The 17,999-nt window shown below is 52.4% G+C and overlaps 1 protein-coding gene and 1 long non-coding RNA gene across 5 annotated transcripts in view; one reads left to right on the top strand and one right to left on the bottom strand.

The window, feature by feature from the left end:
* TOM1 (target of myb1 membrane trafficking protein) overlaps positions 1–17,999 on the bottom strand; it is a 335,348-nt gene that overhangs the window by 156,192 nt on the left and 161,157 nt on the right. For all 4 annotated transcript variants that reach the window (XM_085601392.1, XM_085601391.1, XM_085601394.1 and 1 more), the window contains 2 exons: positions 11,567–11,716; positions 9,937–10,071 (listed from right to left, as the gene is read on the bottom strand). In XM_085601392.1, the coding sequence (XP_085457518.1) occupies positions 9,937–10,071; positions 11,567–11,716 (285 nt within the window). The remainder of the gene's footprint in view (positions 1–9,936; positions 10,072–11,566; positions 11,717–17,999) is intronic.
* LOC146833536 (uncharacterized) overlaps positions 1–17,999 on the top strand; it is a 184,318-nt gene that overhangs the window by 60,026 nt on the left and 106,293 nt on the right. The gene's annotated exons all lie outside the window — the stretch shown is intronic.

A 17,999-nucleotide genomic window follows, 5' to 3' on the forward strand; every position in this document is an offset into this window, starting at 1 on the left:
GCGCGATACTGGAGGCTGTGAAGCAGGTTAGCCCGCGCGGTGGTGCACAGGTCGGAAAGTGACGCCGGGGGGGGGGCGACTTCCACGTGGGGAGGCCTCCGGTGGTGCCTGCAGAGGCGTCTGCCTGACTTTAAGATGGCGACCGAAGACATCCTGGCATAGTGACTCGGGAGGTGGAGCGGCGAGACTGTAGAGTGTTCCACGCCAGTTTTTGTGACTCGGGGGTGCTGCCTGGAGCCCGCACTAATTGCGGCGAACCCCCCAGGGGTCTGTCCGGAGTACAGGAGAGACGGCGGGAGATCCACGAGGCGCTGCACTCGACTCAGTCTCCCGGACCGAGTACTGCTGATCCGGCGGCGGAGTCTGGCCCGGGGACACGCGGCGGAGGGCTCTGGCCGCAGGCAAGCGGGAACTGGTGACTGCTTTGCCCTCCTACTCCACAAGCGACACGGCCCGGCAGCGGCGCCAGGTGAAAACGGGCAGCGGCGGAGCGCCAGAGGGCTCAGGGCCTGCCACGACCACACCTATCCCGGACACTGTGCCCGTTTCGCGTCTGCGATAGCCCTCCTGGGGGACACCATGGGCAAGACCAAGCCGGGGGCAGCATCAGGGGTCCCGGCCAGCACGCGCGGAGGGACCCCGGTGGCCGCAGGATCGAATGGGGAGCCCTCCTTGTCGACCAAGCTGGATCGGGTCCTGGAGGCGATTGAACAGTCGCGGCTATCCTTGGAGCAGCAGTTGGGCACCCTAACTACGGACGTCAATCTCCTCCGGGATGACCACCGTAAACTGGCAGATAGAGTCACGGACAACGCCAAAGCGGTCGCCGACATCCAACCTATGGTGGACGCACACCAGGAATCGATGCACGCTTTGATGAGTCGTATGTCCACCATGGAAGAGCGCGTTGATGACCTGGAGGGGCGGTCTCGACGCTGCAACATTCGCGTCATTGGGCTGCCGGAGGGAATTGAACGGGCAGATGCGGGGTGGAGTACGTCGAAACCTGGACTAAATCGTTCACCCCTGACGCAGACCGCACGGCCTACTTCTCTGTCGAGCGGGCGCACCGTGTGCCGGCTCGTCGGCCGCAGCCAGGAGCCCCACCTCGCCCGATGCTGGCTAAATTCCTCCACTTCAGGGACCGAGACGCGGTGCTGCGGGCGGCCCGGCAGGTGGGCCCGCTACGCGTCGAGAATAAGACTGTCATGATCTTTCCCGACTACTCGCGTGCGGTCCAACGCCAACGGGCGTCCTTCCTGGAGGTGAAACGGCGCCTTAGAGCAGAAAACATACAATACTCTCTCCTCTTCCCGGCCCGTCTGAAGATCATCCACGGCGGTGTCACCCACTTCTTCGCGGCGCCAGAGGAGGCGCACGACTGGGCGGACCAGAACTGTACGGGGGGCCGGCGGCCCGGTCGCCCTCAAGAACAACGAGCGAAGGTGGGGGGACAGAGGAGGCAGCGCTCACGGAGACGACGACGCCCGGGTACCCCCGGGGGGCCGCCGCACACTTTGGGATCACCGGACTTAGAGCAGATCGTCCAGGAACGGCGCCAGGCCCTCAAGGCGGCGGCGGGCCTTTGCCCGGCCTCCCCGGCGACGGACTTGGAGCGTGCCCCCTATGTCTTCACGTCAGAGGAAGAAGAGGACAGTGAGGCGACACAGTCCGGAGTGGACTCGGGGGCTCTGCCTTTAGTCACCCCGCGAACAGCTGACGATCTGATATGACTAGCTCTGTGTAGAGGGCCACACATCCGCAGCGGAGGGTGATACTCCCCACCCTGTGTATTTGCCGGCCCGGCGCTCATGGAGTTTCCCCCGTTGCCTCGGGCACTTTCATCCCCTACAGCGCTCACATTGCCCAAGCGGCTAGCCATAGATATTGCACATAGCCCGCTTGTAGAGCCTTCAGCAGCCGCCAGTCGACCCCCCTTCATTAATAGGTTCATGCTCTCATGCAATTCGAGAGTCAGTTTGGACGTATCGCGCCTGGCAATATGTCCCCAGTGTTGGGGCAAGTTACGTTCGCCTCACCCTAGTTTCCCCTTCCCTTCCTACGCACACCTACTGCACTATGTCCCTACCCACGCGCCGCTGAGCTGCTGCGTCGATGCACTGGACCCACGGGGGTGGGACGCAGGGATTAGCGCCGGGGGCCCCTGGGGGACCCGACTGACCTGCCCCGCGACGTACACTAGACACGGGTACTGATGGCGCAAGCCGGTAAAACCACAATCCTTACACTGAATGTGCGGGGCATGCATACAGCGCGCAAGCGATACTCCATTTACGCATACATCAAGCGCCACCAGGCACAAATTGCAATCCTGCAGGAGACACACCTAACGGCGGGGGAGGTGACAAAGCTGCGCAGACGCTGGCGGGGGGCCCTTTATGCTACAACTTACTCCGCATTCGCCCGCGGTGCCCTCATATGGGTGCGCCCGGGAGTGCCCTTTCAGGAATTGTCGCAAGTAATAGATCCGGAGGGTCGCTATGTACTATTACTCGGTCGGTTAGACGGCCAGACGGTATTACTAGGCAGCGTCTATGGGCCGAACGTTGATCAATCTACATTCTGGGACACACTGTCCAATCCCTTGAGCGCATACGCGCAGGTGCCGTGGATCCTGGGGGGCGATTACAATTGCGTACAAGACATAATCTTAGACAGATCTCACCCGCCCCTCCCCACTTCCCCTATTGTCACGCAGGCCAAACGGTTCACGGCCTGGATGCGTCATTGGTCTTTGGCGGATGCTTGGCGAACTCGGAACCCCACCGCTAAACTGTACTCGTTCCACTCCAGACCGCATAACCTTAGAGTGCGCCTGGACTGTTTCCTTTGTTCCCCCACCATCCTCTCTACCGTTCTGGACGCTGACTACCTGGGTAGAACTATATCAGACCATGACGCCCACACAATAACATTGCAATGGCGCCCGCCACATCCCCCTGTCCCCACTTGGCGCCTTCCACGAGACAGTCTTGAAGACCCGGTCTTCCGACAAACCTTGGCGGACCACATCAGTCACTATTTTAGGGAGAACGCCGGCACGGCCAGTACGCGAGCGTCGGAGTGGGATGCTTTTAAGGTGGTCACGCGCGGCAATTGCATTCGTCATATTGCGGGGGTCCGACGGGTTCTGGAGGGGGACATTCAGCGGGCGGAAGGGGCACTGGCCGCGCTCACTAAGGAGACAGACCCCGCTAAAGCCACACCAGCAGCGTTAGCCTGTGCCGAGACTGCGTACGCTGCAGCTTTGGCAAGCATGCGTCGGTTCAATTTCGCGGCATACGCTGCTAGGGCCCACACAGAAGGAGATCGCGCGGGCGCCCTATTGGCGTGGCTCCTACAGCAGGATTCCCGCCTTCCGACCATTACGGCCATTCGTGATGTCCAGGGTACCCTGGTGTATTCACAGGGGCGGATACTCAAGGCCTTTCAAGAGCATTATATGCGCTTGTACACTAGGCCCCATCCCCCGGTGTCGGATGATGCCCGGGCTGAGTTCCTGGACCGTGTTCAGCTTCCCCGCATAGACCGCGAAACGCGTCTGGACCTGGATCGTCCTCTCAAGGCGGCCGAGATTCGGCACGCCATGAAGGCGCTAGCCAGTCATAAGGCCCCCGGCCTGGATGGCCTCCCCCTTGAATTTTACCAGACTTTTGCATCCCAGCTGGTCCCTCAACTAGAATTGCAGCTCCGGGCAGCTCTGGACGCGGGAGCCCTACCTCGTTCCATGCGCGAATCCGTTATAGTATCCCTCCTTAAACCCGATAGAGACCCGCATCAGCTAGGCTCCTACCGACCCATAACTCTACTGTCAGCGGATTACAAAATCTATGGGAAGGCCCTGGCGGACAGGTACTCCACGATCCTCCCACGACTCGTCCACCCGGATCAGAATGGATTTGTGCCGGGTAGGCACACCTCTTCTAATATCCGGCGGTTGTTCCACGTGCAGGACCAGGTGCGAGAACGGTTCCCTCGGGCAGCGTGTCTGGTGCTGGATCTCGAGAAAGCGTTTGACGCGCTCTCCTGGGCCTACCTGTTTCAGGTCCTGCTACGCATGGGCTTCGGACCCAAACTGCTGGGTTACACTCGGCTCAGTTACTCCTCGCCCAGTTCCAGAGTGCGCATAGGCCCCCTCATCTCGGACTCCTTCCCGATCCAGCGTGGTACCAGGCAGGGGTGCCCCCTCTCCCCCCTCCTATTCGCATTGGCGATGGAGCCGCTGGCGACCCAGTTGCGCGGGGCGGGCGAGGAATGGGGCATCCCGATAGGCAATTCTACCCACGTAGTATCATTGTACGCTGATGACGTACTCGTATATGTCCGTGACATCACGATCGACTTGACCCCTATATCACGCATCCTGCATGATTTTGCGGAGGTGTCTGGCCTTAGGGTGAATTGGGCAAAGTCCACTGTCTATCCCTTAACGCAAGTCGTGCCCCAGGGCCCGATACGAATAGGAGATGCTGACATCTCGTGGAGCCCCCAAGCGGTTCGATACCTCGGCGTTAAACTATATCATACGCCGCAAGATATCTATGAGGGGAATTACCGCGCACTGATGGGTAACATCCAATCCCTGGTACATTTCTGGAAGGGTCTCCACTTGGCTGTCCCGGGAAAGATAGCCGCCGCGAAGATGATCCTGGTCCCGCGCCTGCTTTACCTCTTCTCCAATCTTCCGGTGGTTCCCCCGCGATCCCTGTTCCGGGAGTTGGACACCCTGCTCGGGACCCTCGTTTGGGGCAACGGCCGCCGGCGTATTGCTCTGGCAAAACTGCAATTGCCCCTTGATCAGGGTGGGTTGGCGGCTCCCTCATTCGAGGCGTATTTCCTTGCCGCCCAATTACAGTGGGTGTCGCGTTGGACGGCAGGCCGGGCACAAGAGGAGCTGCTCACGGAGACGGGGCGGATTCCAATCCCCGCTGTCCATCGCATGCTGCTGCCGGGTGCGGCACCGCCGTTATCCCGGCCCCTCCAGGTCATGACGGCGCGCGCCTGCTTGGCACGTGTTCACCGACTCAGCCGGGGTACTCCCCTGTACTCTCCGCTGCTGCCACTGGTGGGGCTCCCTAGGGGTCGGGCGTATTACACAGAGCGAATGATGCGGGTGTGGACGGATCGTGCGGTGACGGAGGTGGGGATGTTGTTCTCCGGGGAGAGCTTGCAGACCTTCGATGCATTGATCGGGGACTTCGAGCTTCCCGGGGGGCAATTCCTTCGGCACAGGCAGCTTCTCACGGACTGCCGCAGGCAGTGGGGGGGGATCGATACGGAGCCCCCCACGCACCCGGTTCTCCATGCGATACTGCAGATGGGGCCGGGTCGCCATCTTGTCACTTGGATTTACAAAGCGGTGAGGACCCTGCGGAGTCCTACGTTAGTGATCCTTAGAGAACACTGGGAGGATGACTTCCAGCGGCCTCTACATGACAGGGAGTGGACCAGGGCTCTGGAATACACGAAAAAAGTGTCCCGCAACTATCGGTTTAAGAACATACAGTTGCATATATTGCACAGGGCGTATCTCACCCCCGAAAAGTTGCAGAAATATTTCCCTAACGGCGTGTTTGGCTGCCCCAGATGTCCGGAGCCTGCTGCCTCGTTTAAGCACATGTTTTGGGATTGTCCGACGCTCCACAGCTACTGGCATACAATTCACAATGCCCTCAAAACGATAACAGGGTTTCAGGACCTGGACACATGGGAGGCGTGTGCGTTGGGTATTCATGGGCGACATAAGCCGCAGAAAGTGGAAAGGAAATTTGCTTTCCTGGTGTTGCTCCTCGCTAAACGATGCATTGCTATGCATTGGAAGGCGCCAGGGGGGCCCCCTCTGGCGGCATGGGTGGGAGCAGTTAAGAAGTGGGGCAAGGCGGAGGAAACCACACTTAGAACTGAGGAGGCCCGGGGGATGCGCAAACACCCGATCTCCATGCCCTGGGCCATGTTAATGCACGCTTTCGCGCAGGAAACAGCGGCTGTGGCGAGTTCAAGGCCGATTGACCCCTCGGGAGCGCCCGCGACTCCGGAACCCACCCTGGGACACGCGCAGGCAGTCCAAACACCTGGTGCCTCGCAGAGGCAGACACCACAGGTCCCACCGCCAGATTCCTCATAGGCTGTGATTGATGCCCCCACCCCCCCTGTCCCCTCCCCGCCTCCGCGTCCGCAACCATCCCGGCCTTCCCCCGCACGATGGTCCAGCTCTCGAGCGCATAGATACAAGTATTTCGGATAGGCGACATAGTGCACCCCCATTCCCTAGTTCTCTGTCCCCAGTTAGTTCGCGGTTACTCACTGGCTGCACTCCTATAGCCTCTACGACATCCGTCACAGGGATTCAATCACACTGCATGGCATCCCTGCGGCGAGGCGATCACTGCGAGCTCTGGGGGGGGCATACCCAGAGACTGGTCCCGAACACACACCGGCAGCCCCACTCAGGGAAGAGGCGAATGGCCTGAGGGCCCATGAGACTGCGAGACCGAAAGGGCTGTGACCGGGCGCTTCTGATATGTAAGTCTCTGTGATGCTGGCGATACCGCCTGTGCCTGCGTGTAGTACTATTGTTTATAAATGCCAATAAAAATGTTTTACAATAGGAACAGTTACCCTCCACTTGTAGCTATACGTTGCTTAATGGGAGCATGGGTTCTGGACCTCTAACTTGCTACTAGTCCCCTCCTTTTTTGATTGACAATATATAAATCTACAACATGACTGGCTGCAAACAGGTTGTTACACGTAAGTAACATTTTCCAGTTACATCAAGTGTTGTAGTTCACATGCTGTGCACAAACACATAACAACAGTGCCCCATGCTTTAAGGCAGAGACAGACGGAAAGCAGAAGTCGTTGTAATCAATAATGCTTTTGAAACTCTTTCGCCCCCTTGGGCTTTCTTTTTTGCATGAATGTCCATACAGCAATATTTAGAATAGCTGTGAACACTTGACCATGTTGCACAATCAATGGTGGGGTGCTGCCAAGGAAAGCTACACTCGCATCTTTCTTACATATGGAATACGCCGGCAAAACCTCCACGAGTTCATCTGGCTATGCTGCCTTCTGAGATGGGTTTCCCAAGCTGTGTGGGCGCAAAGGAAACAAATAGCTGCTTTGTTTTGTATAATGTCTCCGTTCTGTCAATTTAGTACTCAGTTGACATCTAGTGAATGCAGTGCCTTTTCTGCTCTGCTTGCAGGGTTTAGAAAGAATGCCGGAAGCCAACATTGTCATTGTGGGCTTGAATGAAAGGTTCTTCCACTCGCCGCCCTTGCAGTTAGCTAATGCTGAGCAAACAAATGGATCAGTCTCTGAAATGCCTGTGCTCTTTCCAAGGCTGAGAAAGCTTGTGCTGGCTGCTTTCAAGTAACTCTCGATCTGCAGTGGTTGCCAAAGGAAGTGTATGTCACTGGCGATGAAGTTAGGACATGGTTTTAGTGTCTTTACCAGCTTATCCTTTGGATAAGGGTCAACAAGAATTTCTTGGCGGCGAGCCACCACTGTCGCATGCCATGTGGTAAATACTTGGTGCGGATTGTATGCTGAAATATAAAACTGAACTGATTTTGGTTTGCTTCTTCCCTACCAGGCCACTAGCAATGAAACCATAGCATTGGGATGTAAAAGTAGGTGTCCTTGAGGTCCAAGGCCGCTAGGAAGTTTCTTTCTTGTACAGGCAGGCTCACACCCTGTAAGGGTGTCATCTTGAAGTGGCTGGTTTTTAGGAAGCTATTTAAGACCCACAAATCTAAACGATGAGAAACAGTGTGCCATCCTTCTTGGGTCTGAGAGTAAACTCCTTTCTCTTGCTGATGAAATGGAGCTACCTCTATTGCCCCCTTGCTTAACAGTGAGCAAATCTCTTTCAGCAGCTTTGTTGAGTGTGTGCTTTCACAAGTTAGTGGAGTAGCCCTGCAGCACCACTGAAAAACACACATCTCTCAGTTATTTTTCTCCATTTCTGAGGGCAAACCCTGAGCCTTCCCCAGACAGGTGTTTTGTGATTGGCTGAATGTGCAGGGTCATTGTTTGGCTGCAACAAAAGCCCCTTTGGAACTGGAGCCCTTGCCACAACCCTTATTGTTCCAAGAAGTCCTCCTCTATGCAGAGACTGATGCTGTGTACCATGCTGTCGCTGTCTTTGTTGGTGAAAGGGCTGTGTTGTCTAGTAAGCCTGTTTACTGAGATGAGTGCCTTAATGAGGTAATTGACATTGGTGGAGTGGCAGTGGTTGCTGAAGAGTTCCTGATAAACTTGGGGGTGTCGGGATCTTTTTGATGTTTTCTGGGGCCTCCTCGACAGGTGGGTCAAAGAGATGGACGCCATCAAACAGGAAATCTTAAACATGAACTTCAGGTCAGAACACGGAAATACGCAGCCAGGTGTGGTGACATAATATTAAACGTGATGATTTGATGGTAAACCGTATCAGCAGCATCTAAGTAGCAGCGGTTGCCAGCATCAGAGATCATTTTCGCTTCCATGACAATCTTCTCTTTCCTTCCAGTACTTTCCAGGAAGGTGTTAGAGAAACTCCTCCACGTCCTCCCATTGGAAACGGTCATATCGGACACGTAGTGTCTGCGAGCTTAGAATGTGCCATGAGTAGTTGTGCCCAATGCCACCCTTTTCCCTGGTGTGGCCAGACCTGTGCATTCTTTTTCCGACTGTGCCCTTCTTGTGATCCCTTGAGTAATTCATCTTTTTCAAGATGCGTGAAGCACCATTAGAGTCTGGAGGAATGCGAACTTGAAAGTACAATGGATCTTGTGGACGCCTAGTATGTACTTTCTACTCTGGGTGTTACGCACATTGTTTTTACATGGTTTTTAGATTTTTCAGTTGTACGTTTTAGAAATCTTTTTTGAATGGTTGGTACCGGGCTGCGCACCTAGTCTTGGACATTGTTTCAGGAAGGAAGCATTTTACTCTCATCCGGCTGCCATGGTGTCGCCATGCTGAAGGGAGCCTCTTTGAATGACTGCAACATACGCAGAAGCTCCATCTGGTGGTGATGCCCTCCTTCTTCCAGTCCCCAAGGTGTCATAGGAACTGGAAGGCGAGTATGGAGGATCTGACGGTCATTGATGCGCTCATTCAATGTGTTTCCATATCCTACGCATAGTAAAAGTCACCGGTGTTGTTCAGCACCGTCTGCTCTTTGCTGTGGTGCATAAAAAGCCAATTTTTCCAGTGCAACACAGTTTAGAAAGGCGAGGCACTCAACTTGAGTAGAAAAACAAACCTAGGGTGGAGACTACATGCATTGTGGGTTTTGGCTACGTGATCACAAGTCATTCGCAAAACAGAAAACAATCTCTTATTGTAAACAACTTGTAATATTCTGAACCCAACAAGGGATGGCAGGATAGGCTACTGCATGTGATCTACAGCAACACATGCTGAAAACTCAGTTTTAAAGATTCCCATAAGGCATTTGAAAAGACTTCCTAAGAATAATATCTACACACCCATTACTCCAAGCACAGGACGTCCGACTGTACTCTTCTACCAGAAAGCTGGGAAACAGCGACATAGTTTAAGGACTGACCTCAGACCAAGCAACACGCAGCTAACGTAGCTCACACTGGGGCTTCACTTCAAGAACCTTACATAATAAAATTGACATAATATCAGATTATGACATCACTCATGTAATCCGTTATTAGATGTGACATCATTCCAGGAACCAGATTTTTGACTGCAACATCACTCCACAAAACTGATCTTAGACCATGACATCACTGCAGCTGTCATAGGATGTCGCCTCTCCGGGTATCTGATATGAGATAACTCTTAGAAAGGACTGTGCTTCCACAGTAATGTGGCTGAGCAATGAGACCCTTGTGAAAGACAATCTCCATTCAATTCCCCAAACACATCTAACACAATCCTAGGTCTTACCCTCTGCGGTGTGTGGATCGGAGACAGCGTATCCAGGTTGGTCATGGGGAACTCCAAGCCCTTCCGACGCAGGTCCTCGTAAACAGACACGACACCGGTAAGGCCAGGGGAGCTGCGGAAGGCATCTGCCCACGACTGCAGAAGGAAGAAAGCAAGGTGAGTGTCCTGGGTTCCATCACATGTATATACCTCTGTCTGCAGAGAGTCTTGGATCCCAATGATATGTTTCCCAGTACTGCACTGTTCTATTCTAACCTAAAAAACACAAGATGTCCATGCAGGGGTGAAGGAGCAGCAGGAACTCCAGATTTTGACTCACGATCTTTTTTACATGCAGAACCCCATTTAACTCATCAAATGATTAGCATCAGGGATGTAATGGGCGTGTCACGGTAGAGTTGCTCGTGGAGAAGCTGAGTTCTCCGACTGCCTACTAGGCTTGGCCTTGAATCTGGGGCAGGGTTGAGAGGTTTTGAGGTTCAATTGGCTTCTGGAGAGAAGTTTCAGGATACTTTGGTGGGGTAGCAAAACTGGACTTTTCAGCAGAGTTGGGTTTCTGGGTGAAGTGGATATTAGACACTGGGTAAAGATGGATCTTGTGGGGATCCTTTATATTATGACCATGACTGAGGGAGGATTTTGTGGAAAAGTTAGGGTGAGTTGATGGGGTGATTTCTGGGAAATGGGTTGGATGCCAGCTTACTTTATTGTGGAGTAAAACTGTGTTGATTTGTTGGGCCATGTCGAGTTTTGGAAAGACTCAACTTTGTTTAGCTGATTTGGGTTTTGTAGCAGCTCCCCCTGCAACAGTTCTCCTGACCGCTTGCCTGCAGTCCACTACACTCTACTGCTTATCTACCTGCTGCCCTGTGTTTGTGCCTCCTCTGCTCGTTTCTGGCTCAGTTTTGCCGTTTCTGCTCGTTTTTCTGCCCTCTGTTGCCTTTTTCGGCTGGTTTTTCTGCCCTCTGTTTTACCCTTTTCTGCACGTATTTCTGCCATTTGTCTTGACGTTTTCTTCTTTGTTTTGCCTTTTCTGCTTGTTTTTCTCCCTCTGTTTTGCCTTTTACTGATCGTTTCTCCCCTCTTCCCGTCGTTCCCTCAAGACCTGGCTTTTCAACGGAGACTTCGCACCCCAGGGCCCGGATACCTCCACTGGTGACTGTGCCGCACTCTACAAATGCTGATTGATTGACCGATTGGTAGCACAGTTAGGTTGGATTACAGAGGTAGGGCAAATTCTTAGGCAGATTAAATTTTTTAGGTTATTTAGATTTTGGGGACGAATTTAGTTGAGATTTTAGCGTCCATTGAGATTTGAGAATATTGTGTTTTAAGTTAAAGTTGAGATTGGGCACTGGGTGTTGTTGGGTTTATGGCTGAGGTGTATTGATAGTTGAATTGCATTTTGGGGCAAAGAAACACCACCCGAGACTGGTTGTTAGCCAGAGCTGCGGGGCAGTTTTCAGGTATGCTAGGTTTTAAGAGAGCCAGGTTGGTTAAGTTGGTGAATTGGGTTGGACTGGGTGGTAGGTTAGATTGAATTACAGGTCTAGTGCTTTTTGGCACAGAGAAATGGGGCTGTAAGATAGGGTTTGGGACAAAGCTGTGTTCCACACACCTCCAGTCTCACCTGAATTAGGATCAGCACCTTGTCGTGCACCACCGTTGGCGGATTGTTCTTAGGAAGGATAGTTCGCACCAGGACGCCTTCAACAAATTCCTGACTTGCCACCAATACATGGAACCTGTGACCACAATTCTTCACACAGGTCTCAAGAACCTGAGTGAAGACAAAAGCAGGCATTACAAACTGTGCTTGTTTCACCTCTCATTTACCTTCTTATCTATCTCTGGTCCAGAATCTCAAATCAGCCCCCAATCCTCCCTTACCACTGATCCACAGTTTGGTTTCTGCTATATAAGTGGTGGTAATAAATTAAGGGCTCCAGGTATACACCTTCCTTGTTTTCTGGCCTGTTTGTATTTTACCAAGAGTGTATAAGAATGTATTATTCACTCTTGGTATAATAAAAAATAATGAAATCAGGCAACAGCTTGACACTGTCTGATAGCTGGTGTGGGCACATGAAGGCACCAGCAATTAGAGAGATTGTCCAGGGCTTGTTAAATCCCAGCCCTGGCCTCAGGGACCTGACATGCCTCAGTGCCTCCCCAATCTGTGATGTGTTAAAGTATCACAGCTAATGGTAGCTATGGGCACTGTAGGACTAAGACCTGCAGTACCAGTGGCTGTATGCTGATCAACAAGTCACTGAGTTGGGAAAGAGTGGGGCGAAAAGCAGAGCCTAAAACCTCAAATCTGCAACTGCGCAGGTTCAGGGTTTCAGTTTCATGCTCCAGCGCTGGAAAAAGCAAGAAGCAGGAAAAGTCCAAACGTGACCTGCGCAGGCAGCAGTGTAAGTAAAACAAGCTTTTAAATGTTGTATGTGTATGGATGAGTGTGTCTGTGAAGGGGGTGCATGTGTGAGCATGTCTGTGCTTCTATATTTGTGAGTGTGAGTCAGTGCAGGAGGGAGTGAGAACAAGTGAGAATGAATGACAGTGAAGGAGGATTAGAGACGTGTAACTCAGTGCTACTGTGTGAGACTGAGTGAGCCACATTGATGCTGAGTGAGTTTTAGCAAGTGACAGAATGAGTGATACTGAGTGAGTGAAATGAGTGATACTAAGTGAGAATAAGAGAGAGTGACACTTGGCGAGTCAGGCTGAGTGAGACGGAATGAGACTGATTGAGAATGACTGGGGCTGGCTGAATCAGTGAGAACGAGCAAGAATGAATGCTACTCAGTGAGTCACTGTGAGACTGAGTCAGAATGAGTGGGACTAAGTAAGAATGAACGAGTCAGAGTAAGTAAAAGTGAGTGCAAGTGTGAATGGAAGTAACTGAATTAAACTGAGTGAGTGCAAGCGAGTGTGAGCAAACTCCTCAAACCCTCCAAGAAGAAGTCCGGCTTGCTCACTGGAATTCTGCCCCTCATCATTATTAAAGGTCACCAGCCTCCACTGTCAATATACAAGACACCATAATGACATACTTGTCTCTGCAGCCAGAGATAGAGAGGCTGTGTGGTGGAGGCTGTAGAGGGAGAAGAGAAAAATGCACTCAAACACACCGCCCCTGTTCCACCTATTACTCTAATACCATGAGCCAAAGAAACTGTGTACCCATGCCCACGATGGAACAGTATTTCTAATAAAATCATTTACGGCAGAAAGTAAATCGGCATGACGTGTCAGAAGGGAAAGCGGAGTCAAGGCACACGGTTCCAGCTGTGAGGTCTGAAAATAGCTAGAGTCTATCGACGCCTTGTAGAGTTCCTCTCAGGGACACCTTACACTAGTAATGTCACAATGTTAGATCATAGGACTTATTTGCATACCTTTTTGCATTACCTCATATGGGTGAGCTGGTTCTCATGAGGTTCATCTCCAGTGATTGAAAGGCAGACACTGGGAGTGGCCTAGCTACAGACATTGCAGCCTTGGTTTCCAGAGCTCTCGCCCGAGCTCAGGTAAATACATCATTGCTCATGCCAGTGTGAGCTTGCCTAACCCCCATTGAGGGCTCCTGCGCGGAGTAGCCTCGGCGAGCACCCTGCACTCCTGGCTGCAGGTTCAGGGGGCTCCGTCCTTGCCCGGGACAGACTATACTGCGGCAGTGTGAGACGCCGGGCGCGGCCTGCAGGGAGGCCAGGCCCTGCTAGATGCCTCAGCTCCACGCTCCTTGGTGCTGGTGACCCGTGGAGCTGGCTGTATGGAGTCTTGGGCAGACCCTCTGCAGCCCTGTGTCAATCGCAGAGCTGGTGTTGATAGGACTGGCCCTGATCCAGGGCGAGACGGAGAGTCCGACATGGGGCGGCAGCAGATCTTGGGGGCAGCCCCTCTGAGCGGTGGCAGCAGAGTGATTATGACCTCTGGACAGCATCTGCCTGTGCTCCTCTTGGGGAGTGGATCCCCACGGTCACCAGGGGAAGTGGCTTGATTGCTGAAGATGGTGAGGTGCCCCATGCCCTGGCCCCACCCCTGTTCACTTGACTCTGGGTGTCCCGGCGCCCCGCGAGTCTGCTCACCCAGTCTGTTCTTCCTGTTGGGGGGCCTGACGAGCTTGCGGTGGGGCGGGTGGGCCTGGGTAGTCGGTGGCAGTGAAGAGGTTGCAGTGGAGATTCCCTATTTTTGTGCCTGCTGAACTTGATCCTCCTAAGGGAGACTGACCTCTCTGGTGAGGCTTGCGGAGGAGAGTGACCCTCTGCCTCACACTGGCCCAACACCTACACCTGTGCAAGGTAGTACGCATCACTTGTGGAGCGTCTGAGGTCTAGGTACTCCTCCATATTCACCCTGCTGTGTGCCTGTGGGGTCAAACTGGATACTTGAGCAGCTGAAACTGCCCTGTTAGATGACTGCTCCGCTGCCGCATCGCATCTCCGTTGGCGCTCCCCTCATTCTGGACGTCCTTCTTCTCTTCATTTGCCAGTAGGGCTTACAAGAGCACTCCTTGGGGTAGGCACCTAGGCCTCTCTCTGAAGTCATAAAGGTGAAGGACAAGTGTGTGTTTCAGCATCACCAACTCAAAATGGATGAGTTTGCGGGGGCAGTTTCCATGAGGTGCTGGAAAAAGCTATTGTGCAAGGAGAACGATGGATCCTGGTGGTGAGGAGAGAAAACCTGCTGCATCGCCTGAAACAACAGCCATACTTCCGGCAACTGACACTTCCAGACCCCCCCTTTGGAGCCTCGAATCAATGAGGTGGGATCGGACATATTGCTCTTGGGGCAGGATCGGCAGAATGCCATGGACAGAGTCACGGCGGCTGAGGGCAGAATTGGGGAGCTTGAGAACTCCAAACAAGAATTATAGACCGAGGTCTGCCGTCTTGCCTCCTTCAAAGCAGGGCTGCTTGACAACCCTGAGGATGCCGAAAACAGGTCCCACCTCCTAGTGATCCCTCCAGAACACTCACTGCCAGGATTCCTAATCACAAAGATCGTGACATCAGACTTTAGGCGGCTAGGAAAAAGGGTCAACTCACACACAAATCTAAATGGACCATGATTTTTCCAGATTACACCAGGATGGTCCATCATCAACGTCAATCCTTCTAGGGTGTCAAGCAGAAGCTGAGGGCAATGAAACTGGACTACCGCCTGCTATAACCGGCCATACTTAAAGTCATCTGTCAATCAAAGACTTTCTTCTCTGAGACTACTAAATCTGCATGGGACTGGGCAGCCGAGCAACAGTCACTTTGTGGACCTGGCTCACCCGATTGGTGTGGGGCCGACGCAGGGCGAGGATGGGGTGGGTCACCCCAAGTGAAACCTAAGGAGCAGAGGAAATGACACTGTCATCACCTTAGGTCCATAATTGGCCAGGTGACACAGACTGCGGATCTGGGACGGAGTCAGAGTTGGCGGTGGACAATATGTGGTACAGCAGGGAGTCACTGGTTATGGTATGAGGGCTCAGGCGTCCAAATTGGGACGGTCTTCACTTCTAACATGAATGTTCTGTTATGGCTGCTGTGTCCAATGCTGGAGCCCCTGCACCTTTGGCTTCTGGTAATTTATGCCGGCCCCCAGGTGAGAATCGGCTGGTTAAAACTCAGATGATGGGAGGGGCTGTCTCCGATGGGCTGAGCCTTGCTCCATAGAAAATGTCATGGATTTGTGGAATCTCCAGACCAGATGTAAAGTGGTAACAGTGGCCCCCTTACTTTGCGTTTCTGTATTTTTAGTTTGTTTTATTTCTACGGATAGGTTTGGGAGTTATGGCTTTTCACTGCCGTTTGACAGATGCTTCGAGTTTTGGCAGCATGGGGTGGAAGGCCAGGATGCGTTATTGCTGGTTGTTGATTGTTGTTCTTACTTCTACATTCCTTTTCCGCTATATCCCTCCTAATGCTGGGCAGATAGGAAGTACAGGCTTAGCCATAATCAATCAATGACTGAGGATACACTAAGTCCTCTTATTTTTCAAGCTATATACTGGAAAGTCACTGGAATTTTGGATACGCTAAAGGGGAGTGCCGTCCTTAAGTTGACCGAGGACTATGTAACAGACGTTCTTCTCCTTCGAGAGACACATCTCTTGGATTCCAAATGTCCAATCTTGCTAAGATTTGGTTACAGCAGAGATTACCATGCCGGATTAATCTGAGGTTCCTGTAGTGTCGCTTTTCTGCTACCAAATAGGCTGGTATTTATTCATACCCAACATGGCAGGACATTTAGGGCCGCTACATCAGCACTGCAGAAATGCTGCATGATAACCACCAATTATTGCTAACGTGTATGCTCCTCCGCAACTTTCACCCTTATTGCTCGAACGTCTCAGTTGCTTAAACTCACAGCTCCTGATGGGCCGTCTGGTGGTGGAAGAGGTCCCGGTCACGCGGGGAGCGTCCAGTAAGCCACAAACAGACTGTTTTAGATAGTCAAATAATGGTTTGCAGTCTCTCAGACCACTCTCCAGTCAGACTGAGTGTAAAGGGAATGGGACTGCGAGAACGGGGCAGGTGGAGACTGTCAGCGTGGTGATTAAGTGACCCAGAGTATGGATCACGCCTTACTCCCAAAGTGGAGGGCTACTCTGAACACAACACCAGTTAGGCTCACCCTTTGGGTAGCCTTCAAAGCTCAAATGTGGGGGAGGTATAGTACCCATTTGGCTGACTGATGCAGACAACAAAAACAGGAAAATGCTGATTTGAAGGGCACTTTTTTGGGATTGGGGCTCGGTGCCAATTGGCTCCCGATCCTGTACAACAACAGCACACAAAGAACGAATCCGTCAATCACAATTGGGGGAGGTGAGAGCGGACTTGCTCCCTTTTCATAGCCGGGTCTAACACTGGGGAATAAAACCTCCAAACTGTTACATTAGTTATGCACATGCAGAGAGGCCCCCTGCCACATCACTACAATTCGCTCATCTAATACGCAGCTGGTGGTATGCCAGCGCGTCGTTACCGAATTTGCTTCACACTACTCCTCACTTTATGCTAGATGCAACTCCTCAGACCCTGGGGTGTTGACTGATTTTGTCCTGGACTTGCCAGTTCCTACACTCCCAATATGAAAAAACTCGGTGGGAGGAATGAGTCACGAAGGAAGAATTGGTGGAATCACTAACACTGCTCCAGGGAGGGAGGTCCCTGGTTCTGAATGGATTCCCTGTGCAGTTCTTTCGGCTCATGGTCTCCCAATCCATTCCTACGATCAAAGCTTTGATCGATAAGGCCTTAGAGAGTGGGCGGTTACCGCGTGACCCACAGCTCACCAACATAGTAATGATTCCAAGGCAGGGTGCCCCTTGGACAGATGGGGATCATACTGCCCTATTTATCTTATCAACGTTGAGGTGAAGTAAATGGCAAAGTGCTAGCAACCTGACTGTGAATGGTGTTTGACTCATTAATTCATAAAGATCAATGTGGGATTATGCCAGGGCACTTCACACACCATAATATGTGTAGACTTCATAAAGTGCTTGTTCTAGCGGACAGGTTTCTGGGCCCCCTGGAATTTCTCCTGGTCGACTATGAGAAGGCCTTCGATATGTTTGCTTTGGATTATTTATTTGTGATCCTCTGAAAGGCCAATTTTGGTAAGGTTTTCATACGTTGCATCCAACTTCTCTACAGTGATTTTAGGGCCAGGGTTTTTCCCGGTCTATAGCTCTCCAGTGAGTTTCCAGTGGAAAGGGGGTCTTTACAGGGCTGCCCCATCTTGCGTTTGTTGTTTGCACTAGCTGTAGAGCCACTCGTTGCGTGGCTTCACAGAGACACCTTGGCTTAGGAGTTTGTGTGAACATGCGAAGCCTAGGACAGGATATCGTTTATGCAGATGATCTTCTAATCTTCCTCCAGAATCTGCAGGATTCCAAACTGCGGGCCCTCTAGATTCCGAATAGTGTTGCTGAATTCTCTGGCCTCACCATTAACAGGACTAAATCATTGGTCTACCCACTGGGGGCAGATGTGGGGCACATTGACTGGACTTCGTCACTGACAGTGTCACGGAACGGCTTAAGTATCTCAGAG

Source organism: Triturus cristatus, chromosome 4_2 (genome assembly GCF_964204655.1).
Source record: "Triturus cristatus chromosome 4_2, aTriCri1.1, whole genome shotgun sequence".
NCBI classification, from domain to species: Eukaryota; Metazoa; Chordata; class Amphibia; order Caudata; family Salamandridae; genus Triturus; species Triturus cristatus.